We start from the raw sequence: 13184 nt of genomic DNA on the forward strand, positions 1-13184 counted from the left end.
ACTCAGAATGTATAACAATTTGCTAACAGAAATTAAAAAAGACAGCCACTTTGCCGTAACAAAATATTCTTGTGATGTTGGATCGCATAATTTATAAGATTTCCAATTAATTTTACTACTGCGACTAGCTACAGACTTATCAGTTGGAGCAATGAGAACAAAGTATTCAGGAGATGATAGATATTTCAAAGCACATGGTCAGATGTTTACATAAATCATAAGAATGACATTTGAAAACAGAATTATTCAATTTATTACATACCTTTTATCAAAAAACAGTGCAAATAACCTGTAAGCAAAAATTACAGACAAATCATCTACATAGCCCTGAAGAAATAAATATACAAGGATTGTTAGACTGCTGTAATCTAAACTTTCCTGGCAAAGTGACAGAAGAACTGCATCTGTGCATGACAGCACCAGATACCCCCTATTGCAAAGGAATGCAACATTCATGAAATGCTTAAGATTGCAGTTCATATCCCAGAGGATCGAGGTCCTGGTCCAGAAGTAACAGGGAAGATTCTCTAAGTTTACACAACAATTTTCTCAGCTCTTCCTTAGAAAATGCCTGCCAGAACCAAACAAAAATAATAATTAATGAACTGCATATTATTAGGCATACAGAGCAAAATGGATTGTTAAGATTCATGACACATGCAAAATAGTTTATTAACAATATAAAATAAAACAGAATTCAATCAACTTACATGGAGACAACATGCTACATACATCAAGAAAAATATTAAATTCTGCATTAGTTGAGGAACATCTGCTTCACATTCTTGAAGCAGATCTACTACAGTCAAAGAAGGCCGTACAAGTAAAGGGACATCAGGTTACTGGAAGGAATCCAAAGAAAAGCCACCAGAAAGATCAGTATAATGGAAGGGAGGGTTAGGTGACTCCATAGTCAGACACACTGACGTCCCACTCACCAGGCTGAACAAGGAGAGGGTCACAGTAAGCTGCCTATCAGGCGCTAGAATCCGCCACATAACACAAGTACTCAGGTCACTCCACGGCAAGTACAAATATGACACAGTCATTGTCCATGCTGGTGTGAACGACCTGAGACGTACCTCCCTGGACTACATGAAAAGAGACATAGAGGAGCTCTCTGATTATGTAGCCCAGGCAGGTATGACCCTGACTCTGAGCAGTATCCTTCCTTCACCAAGAATGATGCCACAATATAGAGACAAGATGATCAGCTTTAACAATTGGCTTAATGTCTGGTGTCATTCAAAGGGGATCCAGTGTCTGTCTGCCTGGGATGACATGCATGACAAGCCACGCTGCTTCGCAAGGGACGGCTTGCACCTGTCACCCCTGGGATTCCGGATATTGGCTAAGGCTCTTGCCACCCCCATAGTGCCTTTTTTAGGCAAGGCTCAAATTTTAAACCTACCACTCTAGAAAACAAAAATGGGAAGAAACTGAGGGTAATGCTGCTCGATGCCAGAAGTCTAAATCTCAAAATGCACGCACTCGAGGCCCTTCTCAGTATGGAGAACATCGATGTCTGTGCTGTAACTGAAACCTGGTTCAAGGCCCCTGAGAGCACCCAGGCACTATTAGGTTTTACCTCATATCATGCGTTCCGGCCCCAAAACCCGGACCACACCACAAAAGGAGGGGGTGTATCCATATTCATAAAGGATACCCACATCTCCAGGTTGGTGGCAACGCACGAAGCTTCGGAAACCATCCAGGTGCAACTAACCATAGGCAAAACTGCTCTACAAATTGTAGCATGCTACAGGCCACCCTCTCAAACTCAGGAACCCCACACAGCCTTCCTGAAGACACTGGAGGGTATAAATGCATCTCCAAACACCATCATATTGGGTGACTTCAACTACCCGAATATAGACTGGGAACATTACTCAAGCCCTAACTTTCTAGCCCAACGGTTCCTGGAGTTCATAAATTCAAATGCCATGGAACAGCTAGTCACTGTTCCCACGAGAGGAGAAAATATACTAGATCTCATTATCACAAACATGGGGACAAAATGCTCCACACCGAAGTATATCCCTCATTGGTGAGATCTGATCATAAACTAATCTCACTGGAAATCCACATCCCGCCCCACCCCAAACAAAAAGACCACAGTGAAGAACTTCTCTAAAGCAAACTTCACACTACTCAAGACTGGTGTGGTATCCTTCAAGGCCCCTGAGCCAGTGGAAACCACAACCCAAGCTGCGGAAGCCCTTACAAATGCCTTCTATGAACACCTCCAGGACTGCATGGATCAGGCAATCCCAAATAAAACCAAGACTCTTTCCACAAAGGGCAAACGTCCAGTCTGGTGGACCCCAGCCATTAACAAACTTTACAATAAGAGGAGAAAGCTATTACATGATAGAACAAAATCCATAAAAGGGAAGTCACCCCTGATCATTATTAGTAAAAAATACGAGCACTCATAAAATCAACTAAGGCCAATTTTGAGAGAAAAATTGCCATGGATTCAAAGGACAATCATAAGGCCTTTTCAGCTATGTTAGGAACCTGGGTGGAAACTCCCAGATATGCTCAGAATTAGTCCAAAATGATACAAAAATCACTGAACCCACAGACATTGCCAACATACTGGCAGACAGGTTCAGTGCAAACTTCACCCCTCTCCCCAAAGGAGAGATAACTATCCCAGCGGAGTGTAGCCTCCCAGACATCTCAAATGCGCAGGTGAAAGCTGCTCTCTCTAAAGCTAAAAACACAGCATCAATGGGACCGGATGGTGTCCCTGGCTGTGTGCTACACGAGCTAAATGAGGAATTAAACCCGCACATAAGGCAGCTGTTTAATCTCAGCCTTACCACAGGATACGTGCCCAAGGAGTGGCGTACGGCAACTGTGGTCCCACTCCACAAAGGCGGTGCCTCAACGGACCCTGGTAATTACCCCATAAGCTTAACAAGTCTAGTCTGCAATGCTATGGAGAGGATCATAATGGAGCTCATAAACAAAGATATAGGGGACTTGCAGACATTGGACCCGACCCAGTTTGGCTTCATCAAGGGCAGATCATGCCTTTTGAACTTGGTCGACTTCAGTCACCAAGGCCATTGATGAGGGAAAGGCAGTCCATACAGCCTACCTTGACCTTGCAAAGGCTTTTGACACAATACCCCACTCGGGTATTGTAGAAAAACATACTAGCTTAAATGTAAACCCATATGTCACAAGATGGGTTGCAAACTGGCTTAAGGACAGAACCCACAGGGTTAGAGTTGCTGGCGCTATGTCAGACTCCAAGCCGGTCACAAGTGGTGTCCCACAGGGCTCGGTCCTTGGCCCCCTATTGTTCGGCATCTACTTCTCAGAAGTACAGGCCAACATGGGAGGACTTTGGCTGGCAAAGTTTGCAGACGACTGCAAACTGGGCGCCATAGTGGAAAGTGCATCGGACACGGATATCCTTCAGAAGGGACTCACAGAAACAGATAGCTGGTGCCAGAGCCATGGCCTGAAGTTAAACGCCAAAAAATGTATAGTCATACCCTTCGGGAAAAACAAGGTAACCCCAAGCTACCATATAGGTGGCAATCCACTAAGCACAGAAGAGGTTATCAGGGACCTGGGGACCCAGGTTGACAGTGGCCTTTCTTTGACACTCACATTGCTAAAGTGGTTAGAAAGACCTTCTACATTGCCCACCTGATCATGACGGGATTCACATCCAGATCTAGTGAGGTCATTGTTCCCCTGTACTCTTCACTTATCAGACCAATGATCGAGTACAATGCCCCATTCGGGATGCATCTCACCCAACATCTGCAGCAATTGGAGAGACCCCAAAAGTTCCTCACCAAAAGGATAAAGGGACTCCAAAATCTGTCATATGCTGCCAGATTGAAGAAACTCCAGCTCTATTCAGTCGCATACCGTCTGCTCAGAGGTGACATGTGCCTGACATACAAGGCCATGTCCAACCCGGAATTAATGGACATGCTCCACCTCAAAAAATCCAAATCCACCAAAACCACTAGAGCAAAGCGACTTAAACCTTAGCACGGATATAAATAGGACGTGCTGGAGGGATAGATTTATCACTCAGAGACTCCCTATGCTGTGGAATAAAATCCCGGTCCATGTGAGGCAGAGCACCTCGCTGGCTCTGTTCAAGAGAAATCTTGACCTGTGGATGGGAGATCGTAGGTTTACCCCGGGAATCATCTCTGTGTCACTGCTGGACAGAGGCACAACAAACTAATGGGCACAGTATTTTTTCATATAAGGGGTGGCGTAAGCCACAAAAATTTGGGCTAGGCTTATAAATGCCTTAGGGCAGATAGCCTAGTATAAACCTTTGAACCTATGATATGACATGAAATGGTACTGGAGGAGAAATAATTCTATGCAGCTGAGACCAGAAAAAATATAGGGAACATGATGACTGATATAAAAGATCATGTCAAGTATATGTCAAAGAGTCATCCTGAACAGGAAGTACAAAGGGAGGAGGAAACAAGGACAGTGGATTGTTGAGCTAATTAGTCCCTGGACCTCCCAAAAATATGCCCCCCCCAAAGAGCTTGTTGAAAGTTTGTGGAATGGGTTACTGGAATGAGTGATGCAGAGGGAATCTACTAAGTCATTTAAAATGGTATGGGACAGGTGGAAAATGGTTGGAGGAAGTAGAAAGTTAAGCAGACTACACAGACATGTTATCTTCTGTCAAACAGCAAATATAAATGCAATGCAATATAAAGCACACTTTTTCTTAATGTATGTTACAGGTTACGTAGTACTGTCCTTCTACCTTGTCAAGAACAGGTCTACTTCTACAGGTGGCTGTTCCTGACAACATTGCAGGAGTTTGTAGTTTCACTGTTGTTTGTAAGATAGCAGAGACTTCACAAAGGTACCTGGAAAAGTTTTCTGGTGCTACTAGCATCTTGGCTTCCAGTATCCCTCTACTAACTGGAAAACTATAGTAGTTCAAGTAATGCAAAAATAAAAAGGGCAAAATATAATGCAATGGCTAAAAAACAGTAAGATACTTTCTGAAGGATATAGTACTGATGTCTGCAGACATCCTTCTGAAAAGTGAGAGGAAATGACTAGTACTTAGAGCAGAGTTAGCTAAAATCAAGACTGCCTCTACCACCCAAAGATCAGCAAGGTCATAAGTGCTGCCATATAGGCTGCTGAAATGAATCAATTGAATTACATTGAATATTGTGAAAAAAAAAAGCAGTGAAACAGGGGCATATCGTGCTGCTAGTCCAAGGCATGGGTAATGACAGGCCATTTAAGCACCATGGGTTGTAAAAATGCTTGAATTGGCTTTGAAGACTGGGAGTCAACTGGAGAATGAGATAAGCAGGCTTGCATACATTTTTGTGGGAAGAAATGTTCTTCTGTAACAGTTATAAGGGATGCATTTATAATAGTTGGAGGAGGAAGGAAAAATAAAGTATCAAGGAAATCCTGGCTTCCTATCTCAAATCCTAAGGGTAGTTAGTGAAGCAGTAAGCACAGATTTAATTAACAGGAAAACAAGGCAAAGAAAATATAAACAAAGAGAGTAAAGAGGGGCACATTAAGAAAATAATCACATTTTAAGTACAACTGCCTACAGTCAGAGCATTAAAAATGATCTTAAAATAGTGGCTTGGAGTACTGATGGCAACCCAGAAGACTTTATGACATAAGCTAGCAGGGTGACCCCTCTAGGTCACAAACTTCCAAAATGGGGACGTCTGAAGAACAAACAGGAGCCTAGCCATCATCTAGTCTCTTCTTCCTTTAGGATAACAGGATTAACTTCTAAGGAGGTGCGAGTTTATTCTCTTCTGTGAAATTTCTCTCTTGCCTTAACTTTGTATTAAGGATCAAAGGATTCAGCCTTGGACCACAGGGAGGCAGATGCTTCTACCAGGGTTGAATCTTTACCTGACCAAAAAACTTTTAATGTTAGCTTACTTTCTCTGTCTAGGAGAGTGCAATTATCAAAAGCACTGTAAACATTACAATCATCATTCAAATATTATGGACTAAGGCCAACAACACAAAGCAAATGCTTGTCCTGGGGCAGAATCTCATGCCTATGGAACCAAACCTACTAAAACCAGTTTACTTCGTATCCATAACAGCAGCAACAGAATTAAGCAAATGGTTAAAAAAAACCCACTACTGAGTGCAAAAATCCCCGAAGAGACCTGCAGGAGAAAGAAAGTAACTGGACTCCGTGAGAATGCCACATACATTAGTTATATTAAACAGCAAAAATGGGCAAACCTGCCAGAGCAAGAAATAAACTTTTATTTACATTTTTAAATAAAAGATAAGGGTGAAAACATGTAACAGAAAGAACAAGGTCTAAGGGGAAATAGAAATAAGTTCTCTCAAAAAAGAAAACTTCTGCCTGAAAGCTGTGGAAATAGTAAATGATCAAGAAATGAACCACAGCATATAAAGAAACAATTCTGAAGATTTTTTTTTCTCTCAAAGATAATGAAGCTATATCCTAGAGCCATTTCTAAGCTGTGTGTTTGCTAAGCAGCAAGAGAGATCTGGAGAGGGCATAAAGTATTATGGGCAAAAGAGAAAAAATATAGCCTGGTAAGTTGTAAATGCCATGCTGTCGAATTCCTTCAGCCACAGTCCTACTGGTGTGGAAAAGATGGACCTGATCATGTCAGATCTTGTTTTGCCAATTTAACTATGCCACATTAACTATTCTGTCACTCTAAAAAATACCTTTAGGTATACAATAACAGCAAATGCTGAAATAGTAAATTTCACTTGCCTTATACAGGCAATGTTGTTCTGATGAAATCAAATCAGCCAGTCTCAGGCATTCTTGGTACTGTTCAGTATTGTGTAGTACTGTGTGAAGAAGAAAGCACATCGTTGGAAGGCACAGCTTTCGTAGAGAAATCATCTGAAGGGAACGCTCATGGTCATCTTCTTCCAAATCCTTAAAAAAAAAAAAAAAAAAAAAAAAAAGGTCTATTAAAATTACATAATTTTAAATTGTGTAATTTCACAAAACAATAGTTGTATTTAGGTACCCTGTTAAATGAACTCAAAGGCAATGGACAATGGCCACGGACAAGCTGTAACTGTGGGATATTTAACAATGTGTGCATTTTGGATTACAGAAGGATCAATAACTTCTTCAATTTTCTCTTACCTCTGCTACCTGTTTTGTAGTCATTTGGGAGCTGGTGTCTCACGGTCTATCCCAGCATTCATGAAGTATAAGGCATAAAAATTATTCCTGCAGAGGATACCAGTCTATTACGAGATGCATATATCTGCTCACATATTTCACAGACAACTACAGGCAATTCTGAAAATCAGCAATTCATCTGAAATGTGTGGGAAATTAAAGGAAACTAGACTACCAGCAAACACTTGAGCAGAAAGACAGACATGCAGACTCTGTACAGAAAGCACCACAGCCAAAAACTGAACTGGTGAATCATGTTGTAAAGCAACAAAGTTGTGTCACTGTGCCACCTGGTTATTGACAGAAAAAAAAATTAACTGAATTTAAATCTTAAGGACACTACAACAAAAGAGAGAAGGCTGGCTCTGAGACTTAAAATTAGAAACCAGAGTTATCACTGACAACTTATCAAAAACTCAGTAACATCTACAACTAACAGACACAGTCTCTTCAGAAACATCTAAAATTAGCAGACCCTTATTTCATTATGTCTGGAAGGCAGATAAATTCTGCTAAAGAAACTCTTCTCAGCAGCCATCACAGGGGTCCACACTCCTAACATACACCAAAATAGATGAAAGCAAGTCACAATGAGGAGAAGATACACCCACATTTGCCAATACATTGATTACTCTTGTCTGGCACTTAGAAAAGATCTTAAAGCTCTGATCTGTTGAGCTGATTCCTGTACCCACGGGCACAGGATTTGATTCTTCTACCTCCATTTGTCTGCTTTATGACTCTGAAAGTCATTTAACCAGACAAATGCATTAAGTAAAAAGTAAGGTGATGGATATTCTTTTTGAGGTATGTAGATAGAGACAGACACAGACAGAAAAACTTTGGAAAAAAAAAAAAAGAAATTAGGACATAAAAAGATTAAATGCTTCTTTCCAAGCATTAACATCAACTACCCTCCAAATTCCACTCCCATCCATCTCCTGCATATTTGCCATCTCTGATTACACCTCTGACCGCAGTCTCAATTTGCACTGTTACACTACTTGCCACCAATCTTTCAATTCTCAACAGTCTCACTAATTTTCATTGTGTGTCTAAAACACTTCAGCTTCTACCTCACCTTTGCGTTCTCTTGAAACTTCTCCATCTTTCCAGCTCCTGGTTATGACATTCACTCAAAGTCAGATAGAAAACCATACCTTTCTTGCTCAAGCCTCTTCCTTTCTCTTCTACAAAATTACAAATTTCCATAGTCTCTTCACTAATTTACTCAAAATGTCCATTCTTTCAATGTTTGCACCAGGACTTTTAACTCCCTGTAATTCCAAAACATGTTTCAGGTTTACTTTCTTCTCCTGGCATTTCCTACCTCCTTCACTCTTTTTCTGAATAAACAGACTGAAATAATTACCACCCAGTGTAAAATTATCATTGCTGATCTCGTACCAATCCAAGCCTCCTTACAAGGATACAAACACTTATTTTCTCTTCCTACTTAGTATTGGTCAATTCCCTCCTCATTGTTTAATAGCTATGTTAGTTCCAATTCTCTTGTTGATGGAAAAGAATCTTGACCACGACCCAACCAAGCTGGGTCTGACTAGCAGAACAAGCAGCAGAGAAGCTAGGTGGGCAGGATGGAGACAGTGTGCATCCACCAAATGAATTCTTGGTGGAAACCAGGGATCTAATATGGGAGGTGTTCAGTGTTATCAGAGTAAAGACTGTTACATTAGTACATACATCCCCACACTGTGCCCACTGCAAGGTGCGTGACAGATTGTTAAGATACACAGAATGAGGGCTAGGGTCATCAAAAAAAGCCACCTAGGATGATGGCAAGCAAAATGTTGAAGTGGGTGCCAAGAGGGTCTAAACAGCTGGGTAGAGAGGGCTACTTCACTCCAAAATTATACATGTCGGGTGAACACTATCATTGTATGTAGCACCTCCCAATTGCTTTTCCATAAACTGGCACATTCTTGTCTTTCCTTTTGACTTCTACCATATATTTCAATTAGTTGTCTGTCTTCCAGCATGGACATTTCTTCAGCTCTTCAAAGGTCTTGAACTTCCATTTCAAAAGATCCATGACTTCCCTAATCCTCTTCTTATTCCATTCTGTTTTCAAAATCTTTCAATCAGGATCCTCTAATCCCCCCACAACACATACAAGCAATCACATCCTAACTTATACCCTATCCATACTTTATCATCACTCTAATCCCCTATAAGCCTTACTCATCCATTTTCTGAAAGTCTTCCATCACAACCTTTCATCACCCTTCAGTCTCTTCTCCACTATGTTGCCCAAAATCACCCTTGTCCTACACATTAAATGCAATCACATGTTCTTGAGATATCCATCACCACCATCCCTCAAAACTTGAGTCCTGATCTTCCAAATCTTAATCCCTCTCATCCAAACAATTGTATATGTAAGCAAGTGTATCTTCTCTCTCCACTTGGAGTTCTGATTGACTGGTAGATGCCTTATCAAGTGTAACACATGCACACGCAAAAACACATTCATTTACTTCGCAATCTGTTCAGTGCTTCACCAATTCTGTCCATCTTCTCTTCTTAATTTAACACTCTTCCTCCATATTCTCTATTATCTAACACAAACATTTATACCCTTTCCCATCATGCCTCATCTTTCAAACACTTCCAGGCATTACATTCCAACCATGCTGCAGTCAAGTGGAATATGGAAACATTCCTGAAAAAGCAAAATTGTAGGGTAGCTTTGTTGCCAGTCATCCAAATATTCTAAATTTCTCTACTACTAAATTTCAACATTCAGTCCACATCATCTGCCATTACAATATAATCATCCACAAAAAGTTTACAACCATATTGTCTACCTTTACTTCCCAAGAAATACCACAATTCCCCAGAATCTCCAACAATGGATTTTCTTAGTATTCCTCCCACATACTGACTTTCTTTTCCACTCTATGCAAAATAGCCTGGCTGACATGGTTAACTGCCTATCTACTGTCAAATACACCATTAGTTTCTTATACATCCCCAGTTCCATCTTCCAGAAAATAGTATATCCACTAGATATCTACACACATTTCCCAATTGCTGTCTAACCCTCCTCTACAAAACCCAGCTGCATATTATCTAACCTACTTGCCAAAATATTTGTGACTACATTAATAAGGAAAACAGGTTTATATTTCCATGAAACGTCCTTTCTGTCTCGTTGCATTAATATGATCTCTAGTGCCTTGCACATGGTTCTTAGAAGCTCACAACAATAAAGTTTCTTCCTCACCTTGTTCCATAAGCTTGCAAGAGACTACAAGAAAACATGCTAAAAAAGCCTCTGTATACCTTTTCCTAATACCTTTACAAATCAACATGGTAGCACTTGAAAACACATGTATCAATTTCCAGGAATCTAAGTAAGTTAAACTGCACAATGGGGCTGGTAACTGGAGGTGAAACAATTTACAAATATTCTTGAATAATCCTTAAATTAATCCTCTGATGTAGTTCCAAAAAAACATGTTTATTAGGTAAACAAGTAAAATCACATAAGCGCTTTCGTTTGGCCGCTGCCAAACTTTTTCAAAACACAACAATGCATTTCCTGTTCTATTAAATAAACTCATGGTAATATAATCAATTAACTAATTAACATTTATGTTACGCATTAAGCTATACTGCAGTGTATTTAAAAACAAATGTCATTTTATAACATTACAGCGGACCTAAACATTCTGCAATATAATGCGCTGTAAATAATGATAAGAATAAAACGAATATATAATGAATATATAATAATGGTGACATAGGATGGATTGTAACTGAGAAACAAAACAAATACAAAAATATGAGATTCATATAGCCTACGTACTTGAACAATTTCCAGGAATCTCCCAAAAAACTTCTGAAGCAACAAAGGACTGATCCTTCTTACTACTCAGCAAAGCACCCTTGTTAAAGTCAGTCAAATGAACTATGGACGGTGCAACTTACCACCAACTTGACATCTACAAATTTTAACTATTTTGCGCTGACTCGCGCGTGCGCGTGTGTGTGTGTGTGTGTGTGTGTGTGTGTAAAAGGGTCATGTCAGAGTTGGTCTTGGCTTGTCTGGCAGACCCCATCCCCTGGTACGATTAATATTTAAGTATAGATTAATGTTGTGACAGCATGCATCTGATTTGAAAAACAAACACTGAATTTGGTGACCTAAAGATCTCCAAATCGAGGGAAGAATGCTTGCCATTTTTCAGCATATGTGGAGAGAAAAATTATACCAAACATACAGACAGCTTAAAATCATCATGAACTGAATTCATTTCTGCATTTGTTAATTGAAACACGAAAGAATCGATAAACATCACATTACTTTATGTAGTTATTTTCACAATATATACTGCAGAATGTAAATGTTCATTTTGTATCAAATGGGGGATAGCAATTAAGAAAGCATGACAAACTGTTAATTTCAATGGATGTTTATGAATAAGGGCTCAGACTTGTGCTTGTATTCATTACAGTCTCTACACCTTTTTTTATATAAGTTAAAAAAAAAAAACAAATTCCTGTAATAATTGTATACTTGTGGTAAGTATAGTATTAGAACCCCCAGAGAGAACTTTTGCCTAACAAAGACCCCCACGAAAAGGGATGAAAGCACTTAGGCAGCAGTGCTGACTCCATCCTGTACCCTTAAACTTTGTGCCCTTATTGTCTGAAGATCATGTGTTTACTTAATGGATCTTAAACCAGGTGTAATCTGGGTTTACCACATCATTCCAATGCAATTTCAAGATGCTATGGTCCAAAACATCTCATCCACCTCCTGGTCCTAGTCGCATGCTATCCAAGGAACGGTCTACCTGCATACTTACTCTAACCTAACTGGACAGACCATTCCTGGGATAGAACTCAATGACATGTTTTACTTAATGGATCTTAAACCAGGTGTAATCTGGGTTTACCACATCATTCCAATGCAATTTCAAGATGCTATGGTCCAAAACATCTCATCCACCTCCTGGTCCTAGTCGCATGCTATCCAAGGAACGGTCTACCTGCATACTTACTCTAACCTAACTGGACAGACCATTCCTGGGATAGAACTCAATGACATGTTTTACTTAATGGATCTTAAACCAGGTGTAATCTGGGTTTACCACATCATTCCAATGCAATTTCAAGATGCTATGGTCCAAAACATCTCATCCACCTCCTGATCCTAGTCGCATGCTTGCCAAGGAACGGTCTACCTGCATACTTACTCTAACCTAACTGGACAGACCATTCCTGGGATAGAACTCAATGACATGTTTTACTTAATGGATCTTAAACCAGGTGTAATCTGGGTTTACCACATCATTCCAATGCAATTTCAAGATGCTATGGTCCAAAACATCTCATCCACCTCCTGGTCCTGGTCACATGCTATCCAAGGAACGGTCTACCTGCATACTTACTCTAACCTAACTGGACAAACCATTCCTGGGATAGAACTCAATGACATGTTTTGCACCCCCCCCAAATCAAATTCCTTGGACCTCCGTTAATAAGAAGTTATGTACTCACCATAATGGTCCATTTGAGTTGTTCATTTCGCCTTCATTCTTGACTGATGGATTCAGAGCCGATCCATCGGCTTGGGCACAGCCACATGCAAACTCGAGGTCTTCCAGTAGCTCGAGGCCAAGCCCCACTCCCATGATGCACTGTGAATTACCTCAGATCTTGTTTGCTGCATGTACAATAACCATATAATGAGCTATCCTCCTATGGAAAGTAAGAAGAAATCGAGCAACCAGGATGACACCAACATCTAGGCCAGCTATCAGCCAGGAGGGGGAAGGAGGGAGGGACGTAAGAATGAAGGCGAGATGAACAACTCACATGGAAAGTTATGGTGAGTACATAACTTCTTAATGTGAAGTTGTTTAATCTCGCCGTTCATTCTTGACTGATGGGTAACATCCCTAGCACCATCAATCTCGGGTGGTTCACGGGTGTACATTTTTCAGGACTGTGGACCCAAAGG

At 40.5% G+C, this 13184-nt stretch overlaps 1 protein-coding gene across 1 annotated transcript in view; it reads right to left on the bottom strand.

Annotated features, from left to right (window-relative positions):
- Nucleotides 1-224: 224 nt before the first annotated feature.
- Nucleotides 225-13184, bottom strand: part of NUP107 (nucleoporin 107) — a gene marked incomplete in the record, with an annotated part of 1716438 nt that continues 1703478 nt past the window's right edge. The window contains 2 exon segments of the mRNA XM_044088020.1: nucleotides 225-571; nucleotides 6767-6937. Of these exon segments, the coding sequence (XP_043943955.1) occupies nucleotides 464-571; nucleotides 6767-6937 (279 nt within the window).

The sequence above is a fragment of the Protopterus annectens genome, chromosome 11.part0 (genome assembly GCF_019279795.1).
Source record: "Protopterus annectens isolate FY-2018-M chromosome 11.part0, PAN1.0, whole genome shotgun sequence".
Classification (NCBI taxonomy): domain Eukaryota; kingdom Metazoa; phylum Chordata; order Ceratodontiformes; family Protopteridae; genus Protopterus; species Protopterus annectens.